At 41.6% G+C, this 27,961-nt stretch overlaps 1 protein-coding gene across 1 annotated transcript in view; it reads left to right on the forward strand.

The window, feature by feature from the left end:
• Positions 1-27,961, forward strand: part of CTIF (cap binding complex dependent translation initiation factor) — a 2,147,727-nt gene that overhangs the window by 383,340 nt on the left and 1,736,426 nt on the right. Inside the window, exon 3 of the mRNA XM_044081751.1 lies at positions 9,030-9,248. Within this exon, the coding sequence (XP_043937686.1) occupies positions 9,063-9,248 (186 nt within the window). The 5' untranslated portion in view covers positions 9,030-9,062. The remainder of the gene's footprint in view (positions 1-9,029; positions 9,249-27,961) is intronic.

Genomic DNA, 27,961 nt, shown 5'->3' on the forward strand with positions numbered 1-27,961 from the left:
CATGAGCAACGTGAAGAACCCACACCAGGAGAGTGCAGTGAAGAAAGAACTACATCTTATAATAACAAACATCCAAGAACTGTCACTAAAAACATGAGCAACGTGAAGAACCCACACCAGGAGAGTGCAGTGAAGAAAGAACTACATCTTATAATAACAACCATCCAAGAACTGTCACTAAAAATGGACAGGTTTGAAAATAAAATGGATAGTACCAAATACGAATGCAGTAAACAACTGGAACTTCTAAATGGAACAGTAAAAAAAAATCTGAACAGATTCTTGTCTTAGAGGAAACCGTAACTGACCTAGATACTATAGTGGCAGAAAATGAACATTAAAATGAATTTCTTTTGAAGCAAAACACCAGGCTGAAGACCTTGAAAGTAGAGTAAGGAAGAATAACATAAGAATATATGGAATTCCTGAGAAAGAAGAGGGTGCTAACGTGATTCACTTCCTGAATAACTGGTTTTCATCAGCACTAAACATGCCTGAATCCCTCTCATTTGGAATTGAGAGGGCTCATTTGTCCCTAGCAGATGCCCTTCATCTCTGAGTTCATCTAACCCCAGGCCTATAATAGTTGGATTTCTTTCCTCGCAAGACAAGGACTTAGTGCTGAAATCATCTTGGACTAATTCCACCATCAAGATGGGTAAAAAAAGATATTTGACAATGGCTACACCTCTACAGTCATATCCAGAAGAAAGGATTGTGTTCCTCTAATTCCTTGAAAAAAGCTAGTATTAAAGCTCAATTTTTTTTCCTTCAAGAATAAAAATCACTTTGCCAGAAGTGGTGAAGATCTTTGATTCCCTACAAGAAACAGTAGAATTTATCCAAAAGAAGAAAATACTGTCTGATATAGAAGAAACGGAATAGTCACCCCAGAGTTTTAAGAGACAGGCAACAAAAATGGATAGTCTGTGAAGGAAGGAGCAAACAAAACTAAAATTAAAGGACAAATGAATACATTCCTTCTAATTTTAAATGCTTTATTTTATGAATCATAAGATATTTGATTCTGGAAAGTCCTCCATGCTGTAAGGTAATGTGAATCATTGTTATTAACTTTCCCTCTTCCTTTCTCTGTCTACTTCTTCTTATTACATATAGTACTAAGTATTTCAAAAACTTTGTCTCTCTCCTTTCTTCCTATTCTTTTTTTACCAGTGTTCCTTTTCTCTTTTCCCCATTATAAGTACTTCACATACTTTTCCCTTTTAAATAACTACAAATGATGCATGTCTTCTAATTTTTCAGTAATAGTATAATTTGACAATACCAAAGTGCATTTTTTCTAGTGGGTCAGTGGTGGGGTAAGAAGGTGTTTCTGATTAGTGTGTCTAACGATGTTTTAGGCTCTGTTTAGATACATTTAAAAATTAATACAGTACATTAATGGTGTTTTTTAGATGGCTAAATATAAGATATATATATATATCTATACATACATACATATATATATATATATATATATATATATATATATATATATATATATGTATGTATCTAATAGGTATACTGGGTTCATTTTTTTCTTCTCTCTCTGGCCTGGTTAGCTGGTGGGTAAATGACTGAAATGTTATAATATTTCTGATTTGAGGCAGCTGTTACTTCTAAATAGCTGAAAATCAAAACTGAGATGAAATGGTAGAACCACACACACTGTTTAATGTTGGAGCTTTTGTGCAACAATTATGTACTTCTTCAGACATTATTTCCCAGAGTCCAATGGCTGAAAAAGACATCTTAATCATACCAATTAATTAAGTCAATCACAAAGAAGTTCATTATTACTTAAAGAACCATTCCAAAATTCCTTAACATGCATTAATCATTAAACTAAAAAATGCTTTTGATAAAATTATACAAGAACTGTTTTAAAATGCATTTAAGTTTCGCCATATTATGATCATAAAATGAAGAAATACAAAATACATTTTTTTATCAAATTCGTATGTGTTTTATATATCCATACTAAAACTTTATTCACTATTAAGGCCAAAGTCACCTATCTAATGCTTTTAACTTTGAGAAATTTAATAGAACATGTCTCATTAAGTCCACGGTAGGTGTGTGCATTGGTCTGGAGTTGCCACATTAATTCTCGTTCTTCAAGCTTAAGATCCCATGGGCCACCCCTAATGTTTTTGCCAATATGGTCGACTACAGTAAATTGAAAATTATGATTAATTGATGATCTCCAGTGTCAGTTACTCTGGACAGGTGTAATTATTAGGCTTGGCTCAGTATTGCATGCAGGTTCTTGACCCCTCTTTTTATAAAGCTGTTTCTGGTAAAAGAAAAAGGGATTTTGCTTTACCTGAAGAGATCCAAAAAAATATAACCCGTGGATTCATTTTTTCTCCTCAGGTTTCCGATTCAGATTCTGAGGATTGTGTTGTATCTGATTCTCCTTCAGAAAACACGATTTATGTCTGGAATTTCCAAAACCTTCACCTAGTCCTCCATTTTTGTCAGCTTTGGAGGATGTTTTTGTCACAACTTCCATTTTCCCTGACAGCCTAATGCCTCTGAAAAAGCAGATTATGTAGAGTTATAAATGACCAGCAAGACCAGGATCTTCCACAATGAAAATTTAATCCTACCTCTAGCGCCTCTGCAGTAGCCTTCCAAGGAAAATACATACAGAGAAAATGCAGCACATATTTATGCAATAATATAAATCAATTAATCAGTCAATAACTCAGTCACTCAAGCAATTCAACAATTATACAATTAAACCACTTCAAATTCATATAAAAACTTTCCAGTTACATTCTATATTAATGCCCCTAGGGGCTAAAGTGCAATATTTCAATATAAAAAGTTTCCTTGTGTATGAGTTTTTTCTTTACATTAATATTATACCGTATACTAGGAATATGTTCCAAAATTGTACCTAATGAACCTTGTGGGTTGCTACCATGATGATTTTTAAAGTGCATTGCAAGTGGACTTTCTATTTTCTCATTTCTAATGTCCCTAACATGTTCCTACATCCTAGTTTTAAATGCTCTTTTACTTTCACCCACATAAAACATTCCACATGGGCATTTTAATGCATACACAATACTTTCTGTATTGCATGAAAACTTTCCGTTAGGTTGAAAATGTACTCCATTTATATACTGAAATGTTCTGCTTATATACTGAGAGGGTATATATCTACCACATGGGTATGTTCTCAGTGAATCCAGATTGTAACTCAAACCTATACTAGGTCTTGTAAATCTAACATGAACTAGCATGTCCTTTGTTTTTACCCCTTCTAAATAAGAAATTTAAATTCTTATCAAGTATATCTACCAAATCTCTGTATTTAAACAACAAAATCTAGTAGAACTTGGTTTGTTTAACTTCTGCCAACAAATTGTAAGTCATAACTGCATATATTTTCCTTAGATTATTTGATTTTACTTTTGATCTGCCCTGACTTACAGATGATACCCTTATTAACCATCTCCAAAGACAGTAGCACTTAATCTACATTATAACCCCTTCTAATGAACAATTGTGATGTTTTCTGTAATTCACTATTTACTTCATCAGTGTTATTACACAACCTCCTTACCCTAGTCAATTCTCCACAGGGAAGAGATTTTAAAAGATGTGGAGGGTGACAGCTGGTAGCATCCAGTAAATGCAAATCATCCTTAAATTTCTGATATACTTTTGTGACAATTTTCCTACTCTTACTTCCTTCTAGACTAACGTCCAAGAAGTTCACTTTATTTCCCAACTGAAAACCATCAATTTTTAGCATAAACTTATTTTTTGGAGGTCATCCAGAAAGTTTGTAACTTCATCTTTACCCCCTTACATATAAAAATCAAATCTTTAATATATCTACAATATTTGACCACATACTTTTAAAAAAAACTCTTATTTGATAAAGAAATTCAAGCTCAAAGAAGGTACAATTTTGGAACATATTCCTAGTATGCGGTATAATAATGTAAAGAAAAAAAACTCCTATATAAGGAAACTCTTTTTATATTGAAATATAGCACTTTAGCCCCAGGGGCATTGATATAGAATGTAACTGGAAAGATTTATATGAATTTTGAATTTGAAGTGTTTTAATTGTATAATTGTTGAATTGCTTGAATGACTGATTTACTGATTGATTAATTGATTTATATTATTGTATAAATATGTGCTGCATTTGCTCTGTATGTATTCTCCTTGGAAGGCTACTGCCGAGGCGCTAGAGGTTGGATTAAATTTTCATTGTGGAAGATCCTGGTCTTGCTGATAGTTTATATCTTGGATTTAATTTTTATTTTTTTATTTTATATTTGTTGTGAAGATTATATAAAGTTCCCAAGTCTTTCTGTTTTTTTGTACAACAGTCCCAGACCCAACCCAGCAGCTATAGCTGTAGTGAATCTAGTTGCCCTCTGAGCACTGTAGTTCTGATCCCTCTCATTCAGATGAAGATGGGAAGACTTTAGACAAGTTTGAAGGAAAAATGTATCTGCTGTAACTTTAAGTTTTAGAATTCTAAGCTGTCAGGTACATATGTTGGTTTATCATGGCTAACTGTGAACATATGAGGAATGTCTTGGCATCAGTTTTCTCTTGTGAGGAGAAATCTGCATTGTGTTAGTTTTCTGTTTCGCAAGTCAGTACTCATTGCTTAAAATGTGTTTTACTCTGGATATTACCACCAGGCAACTGGAGCTGTTTTGGGGGGGGGGGGGGGGGTTGCTGGCTGCATTCTGATAAGATGTAAAAATTTAATTGTTACTTTAAAAAGTGTGATGAAAGAGGAAAGCCAATTCAGGAATCTCTCACATTTTTCAGACCTTCTTCTGTAAGTTTTTTGTGGGATTCTCTGCTCCCTCACTAACATTGGCAAAAAATAAAGTCTCAGCAGAATGCTAGTAAGCAGGAGTTTAAAAAGAAATGGCAGGCAGGTTACAAAAAGAAAGCAGGAACCCCTTCCAAAACAATGGATTGTCAAATAAAATAACTATATGAAAATAACTATATGAGGGACCTTGTCCACCTCTCACATCCTTACAGTTCCATTTCATTTCTGTCTTTGGGGACAGATTATTTCTGAGAAGTAGGTCGTGAATGTGATCCATCTTGACTGCAGATGGCAATAGGAGGCTCTCTGTAGTTCACAAGGGAATTCCTCATCTACCAGACCAAAAACCTCTCTCTCCTCCTCTCTTACATCATAAGCTATGTCTGGTAATAATGCAAACTGTTCCTACTTCTCTGTAAGAGGAGTGATTTTTATTCAAGAATGTATCTTGTGCCAAAGCAAGAAGACTCGTTTTGGATCTTCCTGAATCAGTTTGAATAGTACCCATGTTCAGAGTGCATTCAGTTCACAACCTGTTGCCCCTTCTTTCTCATTAGAATTTTAGTGAGCTTGGATTTAAAATGTGAATATCATCACATTCATATTCATCCAGGTTTCAGGCATTTCTTAAGGTTGTGTGTATCTGGATCACATTGTCAGTTCTCTGCCTTGACACTTTGTGAACACTCTTGAAGCATTGGATAGCCCAAAGTGTCTAGCTCCTGTGATTGCCCACTGAAGACTCCATGATATCTAATTCTGTATTTAGATAATTTATCTTTGCAGAGTCTTTTCAAAGCATTGAGAATCTCTCTGTATTGGGCCAGGCATCTGCAATACAGGCTGGGATTCCAAGAGAACATTTAGAAATATTTTCTAACTCCCCTTCACAGGATTTTTTTCTTTCCTGGGGTGCCATTGGAAAAAAAATGCCTCTCTCTCTAGATTTATTCCTGTAGTTTTCCACTCGGACTTCAGTCTCGGTGAGGGAATTCCTCAGGGTTCAGAGTCTCATGGCATCTGTGATTCTCATGACACTTCTTGCAAGACTCTCACATGAGAGTAACACAGTGGTATCTGAAATCTGTATGGTCCTAGCATCAACACCCACTAACTTTTCAAATTCCAGTTTTGGAATTTGTAAAAAGGGATGTGGTGTGGTGGAGACATCACATTTCTTAGAATCTAGGTCTCCTATTCTCCCATCCTTCCCCAAAACAGTCAGTCAAAACAGGCATATCGGCCTTTGCTTGGGAAGCAGTATCAGTGGGCATGAAAGTACAGGGTTGTTGGGACAAAAAAGACAGACCAAAACAACACACAAACATGAAGAGTTGCTGGCCCTTATAAATGCTCCCACCTCTCTGAATCATATGTGGTCCACTGGACAAGACACACCACATTGATGTGCTACATAAATAGGCGATGGGGAAACCAGATTGTACCACCTGTTCAGACTAGCCATGTTAACATGGGATGTAGCTTTGCTGCACAATCTCAGTCTCTCTACAGACGTCTTACATCCTGTGAAAACAAAATTGTGTGGCAGACAAGCTGAGCAAGAACAGGACAGACCCACACAGATGGAAAAGGCACCAAGGGGTCTTCCGAGTAGGGAACATTTCAAGTAAATATTTTTGCCTCCTCTGTAAAATCAAGTGGCAATATCCTGTTCCAGGACTCCATGCAAAAAGGCCTGGAATACCAATTTTTTTTCTCTTTTCCTTAGACAAGAATGTTCCTGAATACCTTTCTGCTGATTTCAAGAGTACTTCTGAAGATTCAGGAGGACTTCCCAAAGGTCGTCGTGTTGACTCCCTTCTGGCTTGGAAACAGTGGTTCACCATTTTGTTGGAATTACTCACACAAGGTCAGGGATGTTTGATGCATCCTGACCCCGAGAAACTGCAGTTGACTACCTGGATGGTATGGTTTTATTACTTTTTAGGCACCTTTTTTATCTCCGCACATGCATCATTTATTAGTGGAGGCAAGAAAGTCTATTAGAAACTGGAAAAGCTTTTCTAGTTGGTGCCAGTAAAACAAGTAGCACCCATTCAGAGCTAGTGTTTCTCTGGTTTTACAGTACAAGTTACTGTCTTGCGGCCTGTCTTACTCCTGTATCAGGTTCATCTGTTGGCTAATTAGGCATGTCTGACCATTGTGACCCCCCCCCCCCAACGCAGCCTCCTGTCAAAATGTTTTTGAAAGGGTTTTTGGATAAGTAGTCCCCCATAAAACCACTGATCTCTGCTTAGGATCTTAATTTTGTGATGGAAGAACTAACACGTACTCCATTTGAACAAGCTCATCAGGCTGACGTGAAGTTCTTAACATGGAAAACAGTTGCATTCATTGCTGTGACTTTTGCAAGAAGAGTATCAGAGTTGCAAGCTCTTAGGTGGATCAGCTTTATCTTATTTTCCACAGAGAGATAGGGTTTCCTTGAGAACTAATGCTTCTTTAATGCCCTAAAATGGTATCTGAGTCCGTCCATCTTCCTGCCTTCTTTCAGGACCCTAAAAATGAGGCAGAAAGGATGCACTCCATACTTTGGATATTCAGACAACTCTAATCCTGTCTTGACTGAATAAAACCTTTCAGAACTTCAGATCGGTTGTTCATTGAAGAAAGGACAACCTGAGTCAAAGCAGACCATTTCCAAGTGGTTGTCTCAGGCTATTACATTTTGTTACTTTTACCACAAGAAACTATTCCAGGCAGGATCAAGGGTCACTCTACCAAGGCGTTTGCTTCATCTGTGGCTTTTTAGCAAGGGTTGCAATCTAGAAGCAGCAACTTGGCCCACTGTACATACTTTTATAAAGCACTATAAACTAGGTTCCTTCTCCAGGTCTAGGATAGTTTTGCTAGGATCATTTTCCAGGGCTTCTGGATCCTTCTTCCTACTTTGAGTTCTTAGGCTACTGCCGCAGAGATCGTAATGATGAAAATGGTACAGTTGTGTATATTTGCCATAATAGTAGATGTTGTAATGGTCACTGATGCAATAGCTTCTCCCTCACTCCAACCCCCCTTATTTTTTGGTTCTGTCTTTTACTTTGGTGTGGATGTGTGTGTGTGTTTTTTTTCTTTTCCAAGCAGTGTCTTCTTAGGACTTTAGTCTACCTGTTTGAGTTGGCATGAAAGCTCTGAAGTACTTGATGCCCAAACCTGACTTAGTCAGCTTAGCTCGAGCTAACAATTTGTGCAAGTTGAAGGTGCACTGAAACTTTAAAAGCTGTCCGACTGTTGTATCCTGTGCAGTGTATAACCTATTTAGTTTAGGCTACTGCAGTAGTGATTATCTAACCATCTACTGTTATGGCAAGTTTCTTACACAACTCTTTGTCTTGATCCTGGTACATGCATTTTCCTACCACAAAAGTAAAATTTGCTCGAAATACATAATTGTATTTGCTGTTTAAAGAAAGTCTATGGTACTTATTCATGTTGGTAACATTTTAAAAATGCTATATTAATGCACTAGGGTGAGATTGCCACATTGCTGACTCTTTGGAAGTCTTACAAGTTATCGCATTATCTCCCCAAACTGTAATATAGTTAAATCTTGCTCTTAATGAATATTATGGCTCTTATTTTCCTGATCCATACCAGGAAACATGTTTTATTGTAAAAAAAAAAAAAAAAAAAAAAAAGTTAGGTCCGTATCCCTGTATCAGCTGCATAAAATCCTATGAACTGCTGAAGCTGTGTGACTTGGTATGTATGTGTCTTTCGGCTTTTCCCGGCTAGGGGTCGCCACAGCGGAACTCTGGTCCGCTAATGATTGGCAGTTGATTTTTACGTGCCGAGTTGCCAGCCCTGACACACAGCCTTCAATGAAGGTACGCCCATTCACGCATGTCTCCACGCAGTAGACGCTCTAGCTGAGAATCGAACTGGACAGCGTCTTACTGTGAGGTGACAATGCTACCGCAGCACCACCACCGCGAAGCTGTGTGACTTGGTACATTGTCATTATTTATGTAATAATCAGAATTCATCTGCTGAAGATAGTTTAGTATAATAGTTTCCTGTATCTGTGTGCATTTATCATTGTGCAGTTTGAATTTTCCAAAATCGTACTACCCCACTTGCGTTTTTTATTAAGAATATGTATTAACAGTTGAAAATATCTTTGTTTTCACAGATATCAGAGACATTTTAAATGAAACTAAAAAAAAATTTCACACTTTTGCAGATACCATCTGCTTTTGTCTTGCACGTTTGAATCATGGAGAGCTCTTCAGTTGCTTCAGCCTCATCAGAAGCAGGAAGTACTCGTTCCCAGGAAATTGAAGAACTGGAGAGGTTCATCGACAGCTATGTTCTGGAATATCAAGTGCAAGGAATACTAGAAGACAAACCAGATGGTGATGGTGATGGGGATGATGACAAAGTTCCTTGCAGTGTGTCTCCAGTAGGTGTTAAAATGCAAAATCGTAGTAATAGCTAACTTAATAAATTTACTACAGTTGTGATGCAGTCTCTGCAGATTTCTTCTTGCTTTAGGTATTAAGATGTTTGTAACAATTTCCCATTGCATTAGCTGTTTTATTTATTTATTTAAAATGTGTTGGCAATGAAAGATGTTGAGTCATGACATCATTGCGGGTTTTTACCATGGGAGGATAGATGTACCTGCTGTTGTCTATTTCAGGGTTTTAGGAGAAGAGGATGGAGTGTCTCCTGGCAAGCAAGTGGTACATTGCAAGAACCAGCACCAGATGGGGCACAAGTGCATCTCAGGGAGCATACAGTTGCATAGCAGCGTTCACACCTTGGGAGAACGTTAGGTGATCAAACTACCTTGAAAGCAGGTCTTTGGAGTGCGTTAAAATCGGCAAAGTTTAATGGCAGAAATCTTGGTTCACTTAGTAATTTTGTCTTAAGACCAGAGGTCATACCTTCTGGACTCTTAGGTAAACATAGGTGCTGACATTATGAGGATGAGCTGGGTTAAGGTGGCTTGGGCTGTAGCGGGATAGTCCCAGGAAAGCTTAAATGTCTAATGAGAGTTTCATGAGAATGCCTTTCATATGTTTTTGTGCAAAGTTTTTTCACTTTCAGAAGAACTTCTCCTATCGATTGCATAGTGTGGTGAGAGACCATGTTCAAAATGTTAGATGGCATCAAAAATCTGTAGCTCAAAAGCTTTTTGGCACTTGTTATAAGTTTGGCCCAATGATCTGCTGGTGGGCACAAGCAGTAAAAGAAACCAGCATATTAAAGAAAGGCATCCTGTGCAGTGGAGCAGGAGGCTTGGGGATCCTTGTACCAGTAGATGATCAGCATTCCCATTTCTGCAGTAGCCTTAAGGCTGTATGGGTTGTGTTTTGCGGAAGACATAACAGCCAGCTAGTTTCCAAAAGCATTGGCTCCCTTCTATGCTTCTGCTTCTGAATTCTAATTTGTGAGCCCGAAAGAGTGGAAGTAATCAGAGTCGAAAATCTTAAGTACTTTTCTTGCCTCCTCATGAAGAAGCACCTCAGATGCTTCACAAGAGCAGCAGCTGGCACTTCACTTTTATTTTGGCTGATAAGTCCCCATAGAGGAACCTTTCCACACAAAATATCACCCTTTAAAAAAAAATGCCATTTATTTTTCTTGGGTATTTTAGTAGAGTTTCCCCTTTAGGAAACCTATATTGGAAATTTCCCGTCAGGAACTGCTCTTTTTACCTTAGGCTAATGTAAGGGCTGTTTTAGTTAGAAAATGTACTGGTTATGTAAACTTTGTGTATTTTTATTAAAAAATGATTAACATGGGGAAGTGTTTATTTGGGCAGAAAATGCTATGAGGTTCACAGAGTGACAGTTCACCTGACATTTTTTCTGTCAGCCTAAAATTGTTTTGAAGGGGTTTCTGACAATCTTTTTTGCTTATAAATTACATTGTTTAGGGAACTGTGTATTTATGTATGGAAGTGTGCTGCTACTTACTGCATCTGAAACTTCTATCTTGGTCATAGCATGGGTACTTAACACACTCTTACTGGTTCAACTTCTACTTTTCCTGAGAAGAAAAAGAAAACTTGCCTAAGAGGCCCTGCTGCCGCCATATGCTCAGACAGTAGTGGTTGACTCTGTAGTGGCCAGTAGGCTTTCTTCAGATCACTTACTTAACCTTTCCTGCTTACTGTGGTGTAGTCCTTTTAGTCAGCATGAACTGGGGGTCAGCCTCATCCTCTTTGGCCATTCCAGTACCCAAACCAGACATTGGAGAACTATATTTTCTGTAGTGGAGAGACATAACGGGGGTGGGGGGGCTGCTTCTTGAAGTAGCAAGGGAAAGACACCTCTTGATAGGACAGAAGTACCTTTTCAGTGTCTATCAGTGCCTGTAAAGTGCTTAAAAAAAAGACAAGTTTAAACATTGCTTATCTGAAGACAAGGTGTGTGTTGAAAATATGATTTTCGTACCTTAGCTAATATGTTACAGGCTGTTGATCCTGGTATTCAGAATCTTTACCTGTAAAAGAGATCAGCAGAAACATACCTGAGGAAGACCTGTCGGAAGATCCTGACATAGGCAGGGACAGGGGTTCTGCAGAATAACAAGCTGAATTCTTTGATTCTAGGAAAACTTCATCTTCACAGCCTCCTTTGGAGGAATTTTCCTTTTCTTTTCCTCAGACAATAGCCAGAGTGAATGAGGTGTTTATGGGGGGTGTTTCTAACAGACACCATGTCTTCAGATGCAGTGAACAGTGTATCTGATGTCATTTTCATTCGTTGTGACCCTCTGATCTAACCCTGCCACTTCCTTTAGATTCTAGGATCTAACTCTTGAGCTCCTCCCTTACTCATAATGCCCCAACTACCATATTATCCCAGAGCTTGTTTGTGTTTGTTCAAGAGCGGATGGGATTGCGATTTCTCAAGCTCAAATAAGTGCTGTCTTTTGCGACTTTGCAATATGGCTGATAAGCCTACTGGGCTCAAAGTGCCCTTCTGTGGACATAAGGTCCCCAACTCTGATGCCCACAGGGAGTGCATTTATTGTCTGGGCCCATCACACTTGGACACTTCCTGCTCCATTCATATGGCATTTAATGCCAGGGCCATTAGCAACAGGAGAAACTAATATTAAAAGGCCTCCTTCCAGCTTCTTCTCTTTTTGCTGGTAATACTTCATTAGGGGCTCAAACCCCCTCTCAAATATCAAAGGAGCCCAGGGAGCACTGAAAATCCTCCCCTGTGTGGCCTCCTCATTCAGTACCTTCTTTTGAACCTTCTAAGAAGGTTTCAGAGAGTTCAGATCCGACATCTACTGTTGCAGAGTCTCCTTGGCTCTGTACTCCAAGGTTTTCACTGGAGATGGTATCCCTGAGATTGAGGTCTCTTTCTTCAGGAGATGCGTAGAAAGTCCTCCAGGTCACCATCCACTTCTCCGTTAGGTCCTCCCAAAGATTTTCTGAATTGGAGGTGGCTAAGATAATGAAAAAAATTCTCAGAACACAGATCCAGGTGGGGGTTTTGTTGGCTCCATCTCCCATCAGATCCAGGAGCCTTAAATCTTCTTTCCAGCCTGTTGCTCCTACTCTGATCTGACCTGCAGTTTTGGAGCCCTCTGATCCGAGACCCTCGAGAATCTGAGTACAGTACAAAGATTCTTCTTTCTTCCAGTCCTACGACTTCCCTGATCCGATTGGCTCCTACCCCCTTGAAGCACAATGGTTCTCGGAGCCAGAGCATCTGTGTCAGATCCGAGGGGTTGACTTCAACTCCAAAATTTTCTGAACTGTCTCTTGCCTTCTTAGCTTCAGCATTGGGCAGCTTGGCTCCAACTTATCCTGTGGAGCAGAGAGTTGAGAAGAGCCTTTAATCATCTGCTGTGAGAGTTTTGACTGGTCAAATTGTCCTTGGCTTCTCTCGGTCCTTCTGCCTTCGAAGTGGTGGAGAAGGGTTTTCTCTCATCCCAGAGCAGTTTCGACTCTTGCGCCTTCAGATCCATTCCCTGTTCCCTCTTCGGATCCTGTGTGCAAATCTGTTCATCCTACACCTCAGGGACAGTTAGCCTAGATGAGCTTCAAAGCAATTCCTGGCATGGAGTTCCCCGCTTCTTCCATCACCTCTGCAGAACACCCTACTGAAGGTTTCTCTGTAGAGGTCATTCAAGAGGAGGCACTTGGATTCCCTGCAGAAATCCCTCACGGAAGATACTGGTTTTAATAAAGGGTCGGCTATATCTCCACCTGAGGATGTCTGTTTTGGAGACATCTTAGAGATCCTTCACCAGAAAGATGGCTGGTCTTCCCAAACCCCTTCCCAGGAGGAATCAGTGTTCTTGGAAGCTTTTGGGTCTGCACCATCTACGTCTTGGGGTTACCCCCTTTTGGTAAGCTTATAGATCTTGTTTCCTGCAAGTCATGTAAGGAAACTGACTCCGTGGTACTGATTCCCAATTGCCAGGACAAGATTTTTGAGTGTCCCTCTGACAGACCACACTGGAACAAGGAAATCTATGTAGATGCCATGGTTGCAGCAGCCACTAAAATGGAGCTGGCTGAACAAACTCCACTATCCATCCCCCTAATAGGGAGTCTAGGGTAGGGCCTGATAGCCTAGTACCTACCTATGAACCTATATATCAAACAAAGCTCCTCATTAGTCCTCTTCAAGAAAAATCTTGATGATTGGATGGGAAATAGGAAATTCATCCCAGGGATCAGTTCTGTGGCTCTGCTCAACAGTGGCACAGGAAAATAATTTTCTTGGGTGGCAAAAGCCAGGGTACCTTTTTGGCTGGGCTTGTATAGGCCCTAGGGCCGATAGCCTAGTACCTACATATGAACCTAGGGTGTTGGACAGGTTTGGGAAGTGTGTGAGCATCAATGACCTTTGCCTTGCAGTCGCTGAATTATCTGGCACTTTTAACTAGGGTACAGAGGGACTTAGTCAAGGAACTCTCTAACTATATACCCTTGGGTCCATGTCTGCAGAGGAGCAAAAGTTCTTTTCCTCACAATGGGCCACCCTGCAGACCATTATTAATGTGTCCATAAGGTTAATCTCACACACAGCTGAAGGTTCCTTGTGGGTGGCCGGTTCAGGCATAAGCCATTAGGACGCATTTCTGCATGCTGTTGTGATTTTCCAAAGTCTTTCAAGGCAACATTCATCAGTGCTCCTTTTGATGAATCCTCCTTGTTTGGGCCAACAGTTACAGATGCTCTCCCTCAGTGAGAAGGATGGAAAGACTTTGTCTGTCTTGGGAATTTGATTTTCTACATCACAGAGACCTTTTTCTAGGAATCAGTGCGGTGGTAAAATGTGGTTCTGAAAGTCTCAAGGACCTTTCCAAGAGCCATATGGAGACTTTCCTCCAGAGATACAGGGGTGAGTAGCTACAATGGATGATAATGCCCACATGGCGGGGGGTCCACAGAATTACAGGTCTTGAGATTCCTTCTCTGACAGATCCTTTTGGCAATCCTGAAAGGTTACTGTGCTGTCCCTCTCTGGACGTAGTCAAGGGAGCCTGTATTTGCACCTAAAAAGCCTGGATAGCCATTGCAAAAGATTCCTGGGTGCAAAAGATCATATCCAGAGAATACTTCATTCCCTTTTTCCAACTTCCTTGATGTTCCACCCAATCAGAGGGAGATAGCAGCTCTAGAAAACTCTAGAAATTCAAAAGGTGCTGTACAAAAGTGTCATCCAAGAGAGCTCCTCAGACCAAAGAGGAAGAGAATCTGGAAATTACTTTAGGTTCTTTTTAGTTCCAAAGAAAACATTGGACCCAAGACCTGTTTTGGATCTCTGTTATCTGAACCAGTTTGTAAACAATTCCAAATTATGGATGGTCATAGTTTAGTACATTCTGCCTGTCTTGCGGAAGAATGATTGGATGTATTCTGTTGATTTCAAAATGTGTACTATCACATGAAAACAGGTGCTTTTGAAGATACCTACACTTCTGGCTGGGAACCAGTTATCAGCTCAGTGCCTTGCCTTACGGTCTCACCACAACCACCAGGGTGTTCACCAAATGCATGGCAGTGGTAGCATACCAGAGGATGCTACTTAAAGTAGGCAGGGAAAGAGAACTCTTGATATGACAGAAGTACCTTTTCAGTGTCTATCAGTAATACTTGTAAAGTAAAAAAGTAAGGATAAATATTGTTCATTTGAAGACATGGTGTCTATTAGAAAAGATTATATCTGATCTTAACTTGTGGGGTTACAGTTCTGATCCTCAGAACAAAAACCGGCTGTTATAAAGGTCACGTCAGTCAAAAATCTCTCGAGTTGCTAGTCTACCCGCAATGCACTTCTCTACATTACCTCAGATGTCATTTGTCACTCTTGCAAATAAGACGCATCAGCTGACTCTCTCATAGCCAAGTATTTTATAGTTATTTAAATAATTTCTTAATTTTTTCCAGGTAGCTTTTCTCTTATTGGTCTACCCTTGAGTGAGTGTTTCCTTTACCACTGGTGGTTCTTTTCCCTACCATTGCTGGTAGTCTCTTCTTTCTCTTTACTGTTTGGTAACTTTACTACCATTGTTGGTACTTTTTCTTTGTGTGTACGTGTGTGTGTGTGTGTGTGTGTGTGTGTGTGTGTGTGTGTGTGTGTGTGTGTGTGTGTGTGTGTGTATATATATATATATATATATATATATATATGGGTTTTGTGTGTGTGTGTGTGTGTATATATGGGTTTTGTGTGTGTGTGTGTTTTCTTTCTGACCCTCTTTTCTGTCCTGCCTTTCTATTTCTCTGATAGAAAATTGTAGAAAAAACAAAATCTCTACAACAGACTTTAAACCATGTTCTGAGTATGACAGGAAAATGCCAAACTCGGATAATGAAAAATGCATTTGTTAGGTATACCCCATTTTGAGTATGGATTGCTCCATCTGCCAAGATTTTAGTAATAGAACCTTGGCAGAGAGAGTAAACTGATCCTCAAAGGGTTCCTTAAAGCGCCTTTCGAGGAAGCCTTATCCAAGGCCAACCAGTCTCCTCTGGATCCAAGTGCTCTCATTTGGTGCCGACAGCTCCATCAGCACCAATTTGTCAAGAAACACAAGCATGCCTCCGAGGGTTCATCTTCAGAACCAAAAGTTAAGTTTCCAAGGCTCTATGAGCAGACAAAATCTCCGGCACTGACAGCTTCACTGGTGCCTTCTACACCAGCTGTGACAGTTGATGTTCTTCGTGTTTCACTGTTGCAGTCATCACATTTGGGTTATCCCTGCCAGGGTAGCCCTTGGCAGGTCTGAATACCAGAGGCTTAGTATTTCTGCATCGGTTGCTGTCGCTCCAGGATTGACATCAGGTCATCAGTGGTATAAAGTAAGACAGCCGACGTCATTACATCAGTCTTTCTTGCCGAGGAGCTCGAAACATAAGCAGTTCGCACGAGTGCCGGGTGACCACTACCTGAGTTTTCGTTTCCGAATTGAAGTTGAAGTCTTCTAAAGCTAAGTACCCCGTTGGGGATCCTTTTCTCTTGCTCTAACCATTGTCAGAAAAAGTTAACAATTGTCTTGCCTGCAGAAAACAAGTACCACACCGAGACTTTCATCCTTACTGCGTCACCTGTTTAGGCCCAGACTACAACATCCCTCGCCTTAGCTTTTGTACTTTATTCAACACCAGCACTATACATCATCGGACCCCTATTGTAGCTAAATATTTTCTCTGTCAGTCCTCATGTTCCGATATGGCTTTGATAAGCCATCCGACTACCGATCTTCCAAAAATATGTAAGGATAAAAACAGAGACAGACCTCTCAGGTCCAAAACTGCTGGCGACGCTTCCATTAAGCTAGTCAGTTCTCCGGTCCTCAGTGAGGTGCATTCGCAGCCCCTGATGCCCTCCTCTGTGGATTCGCAGGCTGCTACAGAGACCCGTTTGGAGTCCTGTATGCAGCGAGACTCTTCTTTGACTAAGGATCCTGTGGATGTCTCTGCCTTGGATGGGTCCAGAGCTGCTGAGCAGGCACTGGTTTCCGAGGAAGTTGTTCTCACTACCGATACTCGACACAAACCGACTTCACGTCTTCAGTTCTTTCTAAAACTACCAAGTTTCTAAGGCCCAGGGTATGAACTACACCTAAAAAAAACGACGACCCAAGCTCAGGCACCTGCTTCCGTGCCTCAATCTCAAATGCTTAAAATGGCAGAAGACCTTAATATGCTTATTAGGGGAAGCCAGGCTACCCCTTCCAAAAGAAAGAGACTCATCCCCAGTATTTTTATCTGAACAGGAATCCAATGACTCTGAGGTTTCTGAATCTGAAGACATACAACCCCTCTCTGCTTGTGAGCATTCTGATGCAGAGGAATCCATTCCTTCAGCCTCTTCTCCCGAGGATGGTTAATTTGCTGAAACCCTACATACTTTAAGGGAGCATTTCCAATGGGAATGTCAGGACTATCCTCAGTCAGAAAAGAGACTCAGGGAATTCTTAGATTTACCACAACACAGACCTTTAGCCATTCCTCCTGTCCTGGATGTTGTGGATGATGTTTTTATGGAATCCAGTTTGACTCCTGACACACTTCCTTCTGCTCCCAGGAAACCTGACAGGTACTACAGGGTCCATGACTCTCACAAATTCCTTTTCAAAAATCCTACTGCTGACCAGAGGTCATCTCCCAAAGACCTAAAGGAATTAAAGCAACCTCAGCTAAGAATCCCACTCCCTCAGATAGGAATTCCCGAGCTTTAGCCAGATGGGGTAAAGTATACACCTCTGCAACTCTTGCTATTAGAGCATTACATTTTCAGTTCCACATGCTGAAATATCAGCAGCATACCATGGAACTCCTCAAACAAAAAATAACTTCCTTTCCTGCTTCTACAGAGAATAAAGAATTACAAGAGCTTATGCATTCTGCAAGCCAAGTTACTAAACACAACTTGCAATGTGGCTTTGATACCCTAGGAGCATCTTGCAGGGCAGCAGTCACTGGATCTTTTCTTAGAAGGCATGTTTGGCTTAAGGAACAGACCTTGCCAGACCATGTCAAATCAAAATTATTGGACGCACAATTGAACAAAGATAATTTGTTTGGCACCAAAGCAGAAGAGGTCTTAAAAATGGAAGAAAAAGCTAAATCTATGCAAACAGTTAGACTTTTTACAGGTCCAGCCTCCGAGGTTCAGTAGGCATTGCCCCTCCAAACACTGGTTCTTTCCGACCCCCTCCAGGCCAGTTCAGCCCAGACCCAGAGGAAACAGACCCCCCCCCAGACAGCAGTCCCACGGAATGCAGAGATCTAAGCAATGGAGTTCCTCCTCTACAAAAACAGGGAGTGCTAAACCACCTCCTTATGGTAAGAACTCACAATGACTTTAGACCTCCACCCCTTACCTCTGCCCACCTGCTTGTACCCTTAGGAGGAAAACTCTCCTTCCATGCAAACAACTGGGCCTCTATTACCAACGACCGATGGGTCCTCAACATAGTGTCCCAGGGATACAAATTTTATTTCCACACACTGCCAAACCCAAAAGGATTTCCAGATCTTCCTCCAAACCAGTGGGCAGAGGCCAAAAAACAAGTCCTTTACCTGCTCTCCATGAGGGCAGTACAGCATGTTCTTGCAGACCAGATAAGCCAAGCTTCTATTCCAGAGTCTTCCTGGTACCCAGAAAAGAGGGCACCTGGCACCCAATCCTCGACCTATCCATTCTAAACACCTTTCTGGTGATACCAAAATTCAAAATGCTCACCATCCAGCAGCTTCTTCCTGTGCTTTCCAAGGATGCTTGGTGAGCCACCCTAGACCTAAAAGAGGCCTACCTACACATCTCAGTCAGGGAATCTTGCAGGAAATCGTTTCAGGGCAGGATCTGTGCACTTTCAGTTCTCTGAGCTTCCCTTTGGCTTATCCACTGCTCCCAGAGTTTTCACAAAATACCTGGCTCCAGCCATTGCTTTTTTCAGACAAAAATATTCAAATTTACCCCTACTTAGACAATTACCTGATTCAAGCAGACAGTCAGGAAAAGCTGTTACAGCACCTGACCTTTGCAAAGGATCTACTGAACTCCCTGGTGTATGCCATCAAAGAAAAGAAATCAAAACTAGTCCCCACACAAAAAAATTGTATTCCTGGGAGCAAGCCTGGACACAGCATCCTAGATGGCATTCCTTACTCCAGAAAAACAAACCTACCTGACAAGCTACTTCTCTCAACTAGCCACCAGAACCCCATTATCCGCAAGGAAAATCCTGCAAGCTCTAGGGTTCGTGGCCTCCTGCATTCTACTCATTCCATGTGCCAGACTGCATATGAGGAAACTACAATGGTACCTAAAATGCCTTTGATGTCAACACTCTCAAGACCTGGAAACTATCATACTTATGATACCCTGTCTATGGAAAAATTTTCTTTGGTGGGCAGCAGCATGCAACCATAACAAGAGGCTTCCCTTCTCACAAACTCATGCCGCCCAGACCCACACCACAGCTGCATCAGACTATGCCTGGGGTTCACACCTGGACGGCAGGTACATTCAGGGCCGTTGGAGCCCAAATCAAATACATTTGCGCATCAACCAAAAAGAGATGCTAGCTGCTCAGCACGCCCTGACAGCTTTCAGCCTTCTACTCTCCCTGGGTCTCTAGTGATCAAAACTGACAATACCACAGTGATGTGGTCGATCAACAAGCCAGAAGGAGCTCCCTCTTATCCTCTCTGCAGGCTCGCCATGACCCTTTGGCACATGGCCTCAGCCATACAAGTACACCTGCTAGCACAATTCCTGCCAGGCTCCTTAAACTCTCTGGCAGACAACCTAAGCAGAAACCTGCAAGACCACTGAACCTTCAACCTTGTAACCCGGATATGGGGCACCCCGAAGTTGGATCTCTTTGCCTCCCACTCCAGTCATCAGCTCTGCAATTTCTGCACCAGGGAACCTCACAGCAAGGTCTGGAAAGTGGATGCTCTATCCTTCCCATGGGTAAACCTCTCTATCTATGCATTTCCCCCTCTACCACTCATTTCAAGGATACTGCTCAAAATAAGGGAGGAAAAACCAAGGGCAATATTGATTGCCCCAGATTGGCCATGCCAGCACTGGGTACCCACTGCTGCGCAGCCTGTCACCTCTGCCACCATGGCACCTACCTCAGATCCCAACACTCCTGACCCAGAAGAATGGAGCATTCATGCATCCACAATTGCAGACCCTGAACCTGGCAGACTGGCTTATTCCCTGAATTCTCCTCAAGCTGTGCCAGCCTAAGCAAACAAGTCCTGGATGTTATACATGAGGCCAGACACCCCAGCACTAGAAACTCCTATGCTGACAAGTGGAAAAGATTTTGCACCTGGTTCCAGGCTAAGGGAGCCGAAACAGCACAGCCCTCCCTACCTCTCATCCTGGATTACCTAGCAGACCTACTACACAGGGGTCTATCCTTCTCTTCTATTAAAATTCATGCCTCTGCCATCACAGCACAGAGCCAACTCTCTTCTCACACCCTGTCATCACACAGTTCCTAAGAGGGGCTAACATCTTAAGGCCACCCAGAAGAGCTCCTACCCCAGCTTGGGACCTTAACTTTGTGTTGGAAAAGCTCACCCTACTCCCTTTTGAGCCTGCAGCTTCAACAGACTTAAAATTCCTCTCTTGGAAAACAGCCTTGCTTTTTTCTGGCCATCACTTCAGCTAGAAGAGTTTCAGAGCTACAAACACTCATGGCTGTAGAGCTCTTCTTCATTTTCCATACTGACAGCGTCTCCCTCAGGACTAACCCATCCTTCATGCCTAAAGTGGTGTCCAGTGTGGCTCTCAACCAATCCATTCCATTTGTCCACCTTTTTCCTTAACCCACAAGACAAGGGGGAAAGGATTCTGCAATTGCTAGTCAGCTTCGCAGCAGGGGCAGAGAGCAAGGCCATATCCAAACAATCTCCAAATGGATAGCACACTGCATCCATTTCTGCTACAAACAGTATGGGAAACTGCCCTCAAAGGAGGTCAGGATCCATTCCACCAGGGCAACCTCCACAGCTTTTCTCAGAGGGGCCCCCCACCAAGGACATCTTGGAGGCTGCAACACAAGCATTACCACCTGCCTATCTTCTCCAAATCCAGGGCAGGCTTTGCCACTGCAGTCTTGCAGGGCATCCTAGCCAGCCCCAGTCTTCTTGACTGCCTCCACTTTTTTCTTCAGCTTTGGGAATCAACCCAAGTGTGATGACTGCAACTGTGAAACACGAAGAACATAGTACAGTTGTGTACACTTACCATAAATGTAGATGTTCGAGTGTCGAGTGTATTCACTGTTGCAGTCCTGGTTTCCCACCCTCCATCCACCTTGTGTGTGTCTCTCTCTCTCTCTTCCTCTCTCCTTACAGGGAATTTTTGGTATTTACTTTCTGCTCGTGGTGTTCTTCCACCATAACCTAGCTCCCTATTTGGGGGCTCCTGACAGTTGGGGCCAAGAAAAACTGATATAATGGCGTCGGCTGCCTGATTTTATACCACTGACGACCTGACATCAGTCCTGGAGCGACAGCAACTGACGCAGAAATACTAAGCCTCTGATACTAGGGCCGACTGAGGGCTACCCCTGGCAGGATAACCCAAGTGTGATGACTGCAACAGTGAATACACTCTAACATCTACATTTATGGTAGTTGTACACAACTGTACTTTTCTTTATCTAAATCTTTGCAGAGCCTTTTAAGAGATTTAAAGTGTCATTTCAATGGGTTTCTTCTCTTCTGACCAATCTAGGGTTCCAGATAAAGGTTCAGAAATCCTCTGACCCCATCATGTAGGATTATCTTTCTAGGATGCTTTATAGACACCATACAGCAAAAGGCTTTTTTGACACAGGAGAAGGTGAATTTTTATCTGGGAACTTTCCTGAGTTTCTCAAATCAGTCTCCGACTTCAGCGACAGAATGTCAGGTTCCTGGAGCTTATGTTATTTATGATTCTCTTGATTCCTTTTGCCACGTTGCACGTGAAGGATTCATTGTTTTTTTAAATACACATGGACCCAACATTTGCATCCTATGGAATTTCCTATTCCAGTCGTGGGCTTTGTACAAATGGACCTGCATTGGTGGAGACTATAAATACAAGCAAATTCAGCTTCCCCTTTTTTACTCTACCTGTATACCAGTCTTTAACTACAGACTCTTTGGATTTTGCTTGGGGGGCATTTTCGATGTGAATAACAGTGCAAGGCCTGTTGGATTCCCAAGACAATACCATAGCATGCAAATGTTTGAGATGTTGGCTGTGATCCCTGTCTTAAAATGCCTTCATTCTTTGGTCTGCTGGAGCTGTTCAGGTGATTTACACACAACACCACAGTGATGTGGTGCATAAACAAGCAGGGGAAGTGGGTGGTGCTCATACCATCTGTGTAAGCTGGGTATGATGGAATAGAAGGTAGCTCTTCAACACTCCTTAACCCTCCAAACATCTTGTAATTCCATCAGAGCAAAACGTAGTGGCAGACAGGTTGAACATGACCAGGACAGACCCTTGTGAATGGAGATTGAACCAGTTTTGAGGAACACCTCAAATAGTCCCGTTTGTTTCCTTTCAAAACAGGCAGCTGAACAAATTTTGCTCCAGATTTCTTGCAGACAGGTCTGGAAAACCAATGTGTTTTCTTTTACTTGGTTAGGAATGTTCCTTTATTCATTTCCACCCTTTCCACTAATATCCAGGATAATTCCGAAGATTCAGGACACTCCAAAAATAATTATGGTGACTCTCTAAAGCACCCCTTATTTTGGAAGTGGCCATGGACAGCTACTAGAGCATTCCTCACAGACAGGATTTATTCACACAAGATCATAGTGGTGGTTAAACATTCCAATTCCAAACAGTTATAACCGACTTCCTGAATGATACAATTTTAATATCTTTTAGGCACTCTTTTCCAAGGGTGTTGCAGCATGTTATAATGAAGGCAGTAAAGCCTTCTGCTAGAAACTTCTATATTAGCAAATGGAAAAGGTTTCCTAGTTGATGCTAACAAAAGTACAAGTATCCACTCATGGCTAGTGTTTCTCTGATTCTGCAGTATTTGTGAATTACTTTTCTATGGCCTGTCTTACTCCCCAGTCAAGGTTCACCTGTCAGCCGTTCAGCATGTCTGCCCATGGATCCCCCACTTTCAGTGCAATCTCATGTGAAAATGTTTTTCAAAAAGGGTGTTTCTTAAGATGCCTTCTAGGAAACAGGTGTCTCCTCCTTGTGATCTTAATTTTGTGTTAGAAAAATTAACTTTTACTCCATTTGATGTAACAAAAAGGGACAACCTGTGTCAAAACAGCTTATTTAAAATGATTATCTCCTGCTATTACTTTATTTCCACCACAACAAAGAAATTCCAGGTAGTGTTAAGGCCCACTCTCCCAAGGCCTTGGCTTCATCTATGGATATTTGGAAATGGTTGGATTTTAGAGATATTCTAGCAGTTGCTACTTGGTCCTCCGTAAGTACTTTTACAAAGGACTATAAGCTTGTTGCCTTTTCTTGGTCCTGGTCAGGCTTTGCTAGAACCATTCTCCAGTGGCTCCATCTCCCAAATGTGTTAATCTAAGGTAATCCACCAATATAGCTAAGTTTGTGATCAATATGATGAATGTAGTACAGATGTGTAAGTAAACTTACCATAACAGCAGTAGCCATTCCCCTCCTGCCTATCACCTTGTATTTTGTTGTGTTTTTTATGCCAGGATGTGCACACTTAGTTTTGTTGTTCCCAGAGGTTGGCCTTTGAGGTATCAGTCTTCCTCTCTCTGTTGCCAGGGAAGTTCTGAAGAGCTTGAACCCCTAACTTATCTTTTAGTCAGCTCAGTTCAAGCTGCCTGACAGTTTGGATGAGTGGAAGGTGCCATGAAGTTTTGGAAGTTGGCCGGCTGTTGTATCCTTTATAGGATATGACTCATGTAGCTAAGGCTACTGCAGCAGTGGTCATTCAAACTTCTATTATGGTCAGTTTACTTGCACAACTGTACTACTCCACTGTACTTTGCCTCAGTAGATGTGGGATATTGTGGTGGATGGTTGTGGATGTGACTAAAAAAAACTATATCCTAGACTTTGAGAGTTAAATACAGAGTGCATTCCAGGTGGTTTTATTGCCTTTGTCTCAATGCTGTTTCCAGATTAACTTTTTTTATGAAAGCAGATTCCAGGACAAATATGTATGCAGATTGCATTTTTACTAGAAAAAGAATAGTCTAAAATCAACAGATTGAGAGCCATTATATGTTCTTGTCAGACATGCCTGTCCCTTCGGTACTGCAGTGAAATTTGGATGATTAACTTCTACAAGAAAAGGTTAGTGGGCTGCACCCTTCTTGTCTAGGTAGAAACTTGTTCAAGCAACAGGACTAGAGACTTTTTCCAAACACTGTGAGAAGAATACTGACAAAAATTTTAGTTACAGTATACAAAGCATGTTCATGATATTAAAGCTGCTACCTCATGTTATAGGCAGACTCTGAGCAAAAACTTAAAGGCATGTGGGAAGAAACTGAGTACAGATAAGAGAGTTGTTATGGCAGCAAATGAAGGAAATCAGAAGAAGATAAGAATTGAGACAGAAGGGGAAAATACCAGAATAGATTAACAGCTTCATATGACTGGGAGTGTGATTGAGTAGAAGTAGGAGTCTGAATGAGGTGGTCAAAGCTAGAATCAGAGTGGGTGCAGTTGACTAGCACAGTGCGTCAGGGGAAGTGTATGACAGAAGAATGTCAAAGAAGCTGAAAAGTAAGATGCGCAAAACAGTGGTGTGACCAGTACTACAGTTATGATACAGAAACCTGAGCAGTAAAGGTAGAGTAGTTGAGGAAACCAGAGATGAAGGAGGTGAAGTTCCTGAAAAGGGGGAGGGATAAGATGCATACAGTGGGACAGACAAAGAAATAATGATGTCAGAGCAAAAGCCAAAGTAGCTCTAATTGCAGAAAAGGTCAGAGGGAACAGATTGATGTCGTTTTGGCACATGTGCAGAAAAGTAGAAGACAATCTGGTGAAAGTGATTTGGGACAGACAGGAAGAAGGCAATAGGAGACAAAGGCATCCAGCAAAGAGGTGGTTGGATTGTGTGAGAAAAGACATGTCAATGTCAAGAATGGCTATTGAAGAAGATAAGAGAGCTTGATTGAGTTGAGAGAATGGCGATAGTTGACATGACATGACCCTTGTGATAAAATGGGGTGGTTGATGAAGTTACTACATTGTTTCTAGTAGGACTGTAGTGAATGGTTCAACTGGCAGATCCTACTTGTTCATTCATTTCCATTCCATGCAAACTACAAGCCCATAATCAAAAATAACTGCTCAAGAACACTGGACCAGGCACTTGACTGGTTCATTCTGAATGAAGTATTTCATAGGTTCATAGGTAGGTACTAGGCTATTGGCTGTAGGGCCTATATAAGCCTAGCCAAAAAGGTACCTTGGCTTTCGCCACCCAAGAAAATTATTTTCCTGTGCCCCTGTCGAGCAGAGCCACAGAAGTGATCCCCGGGGTGAATTTCCTATTTCCCATCCAATCATCAAGATTTTTCTTGGAGTGCTAATGAGGAGCTCTGTTTGACATAGATAGGTAGTCTGTTCCAGTGTATGGGAAGTCTCTGGGACAGGAATCTATCCCTCCAGCATGTTCTGTTTATTGTAGTGACAAGGTTTAGGTCCCTACAGCATGTAGCTCAGAGGGATTGGGATTTCTTTAAGTGGAGCATGTCCAACAGCTCTGGGTTTGACATAGCTTTGTATGTTAGGCAGAGATCGCCTCTGAGTAGGCGATATGCGATGGAGTAAAGCTGGAGTTTTTTGAGACTGTCTGCATAGGGCATCTGTTTCAGGCAAGTAATCCTCTTTGTGAGGTATTTCTATGGCCTCTCCAGTTGTAGATGTCTTGTGAGGTACATACCAAAAGTGGCGCTGTACTCTATAATGGGTTTAATGAGTGATGAGTAGAGGGGAACAATGACCTCTTTTTTTCTGGATGAGAAACCTTTTGTGATGAGGTGTGCCACGTAGAAGGATTTCCTGACCACTGTGGCGATGTGATTATCAAAGGCGAGACTACTGTCCACCTGTGTCCAAAGGTCTCTTATCACACTTTCGGTTTTAAGTAGACTACCACCTAGAACTTGTCAAAATTAAGACACAAACCTGATTGACTTCTGGTAGATAACTTCGATTTTTTTTTAATCCATTCATTTATTTTCTGATTGAATCCTGGTAGATAGCTTTGATTTTTTTTTTAAGCCTTTCATTTATTTTTTGTCAAAATTAGTTTGGGTTATACCTTTTGAGTTTCTCCCTACTGGCTAGTTGTCCAAAAGCAGTCTGTATGGTGATATCATTTCTACTATGTAGCTAATTCATGGTAAATGTAGAAGAATAAAAGTAGTCATTGCCAGTGGTCCATTAGATTTTGTAAGCCTACTGGTATAAAATGTTATGGTGTGCTGAAATAGGCACACGTGTATACTAAGTGCCGCCCCATATTGGTAACATTCCAGTGGTGCATATATGAAAACTTACTTCTCACAACTGACAAGCACCTGATAAGCACTGAGAAGCTATTTTTCAGACTGTTTTAAGGAAGAATATTTTAGGTTTCTAATGTGGTAGAAAATTGCCCTTGTTTTCATATCTCAAGAAAACTAAGTAGCCACCATAAAACAACTTCTCCAAAGCCATCTTCATGCTTCTTAAGACAGAAGTGGCAAGCTTCACGACACCCATACAGACGGAAAATAGAGGTACGGCTGCTGAATCCTATACAAATGCACTGTATAATCACATACACCAGTGCATGGGTCATGCCATCCCCAATAGAACCAAGATGCTATCCTCCAAAAAAAAGGAAGCCAATCTGGTGGTCCCCTGCCATAAACAAACTCCCCAACAGAAGGAAGAAGCTGTTGCAGAAGAGAGTAAAATCCCCTGATTGCAGGAACTCCCTGATCAGCCTCAGTAAGAAGCTGAGATTCCTCATAAAATCCTCCAAAGCTAGTTATGAAAATAAAATCGCCACTGATTCTAAAGACAACCACAAAGCATTCTACAGCTATGTCAAGAATCTCAATGGCGACACTCAGATCTGCTCTGAGGTATAGCACAATGGCACTAGATATACAGAATCCACTGATACTGCCAACATCCTGGCAGACAGGTGCAGTACAAACTTCACCCCCCCCCCCCCAATGGCCCATCACTATACCAGAAGAATGCAAAGCCCCTATAATCACAGCTGCACAAGTAAAGACCACACTCTCCAAAGCCAAGAACAGAGCATCCATAGGATCTGGCGACATCTCAGGCTGCATTTTGCACAAACTACAGAATGAACTGGTACCCCACCGAAGTACCATGTTCAATCATAGCCTCACTTCAGGCTTTGTGCCTACTGAGTGGCGCAGACCCCAGGAACTACTGCCCTGTTAGTTTGACGGGCCTGGTCTGCAAGGCCATGGAACGTATCATGTCAAGGACATAGATAACCTCCAAACTCTGGACCCCACTCAGTTTGGGTAGGTCATGTCTCCTAAACCTGATTGACTTCTTTGAAGCAGTCACCATAGCCATGGACAAGAGTAAGGTGGTGCACACAGCATATCTTGACTTCACCAAGGCTTTTGACACCACCCTCCACTCTGGAATTATAGATAAACTCACTAGACTGGGCATAAACCCTATGTCACAAGAGTCACAAGATGGGTTGCCAACTGGCTCACTGACAGAACCCACACAGTGAAAGTAGCCAACTCCAAATCCAACTTCAGACTAGTGATGAGTGGAGTACCACAGGGCTCAGTCCTGGGTCCTCTCCTGTTTGGCATCTACTTCTCTGAAGTCCAGCCTAATACAGCAGGACTTTGGCTAACGAAGTTTGCAGATGACTGCAAAATAGATGCCATAATAGAATAGCCTAATGATGTGGATATTGTAGAAAGGGGCCTCATTGAGACTGATGCTTGGTGTCTAAGTCATGGCCTCAAGCTGAATGCCAAGAAGTGTATTGTCATCCCCTTTGGGGAAAAACACTGTACCCATGAACTGCTACATAGGCGGCAGCCTACTAAACACTGAAAGTGTGATAAGAGACCTTGGGACACAGGTAAACAGTAGTCTCTTTGATAATCACATCGCCACAGTAGTC

This window comes from Protopterus annectens, chromosome 1.part1 (assembly GCF_019279795.1).
Source record: "Protopterus annectens isolate FY-2018-M chromosome 1.part1, PAN1.0, whole genome shotgun sequence".
In the NCBI taxonomy this organism is placed as follows: Eukaryota; Metazoa; Chordata; order Ceratodontiformes; family Protopteridae; genus Protopterus; species Protopterus annectens.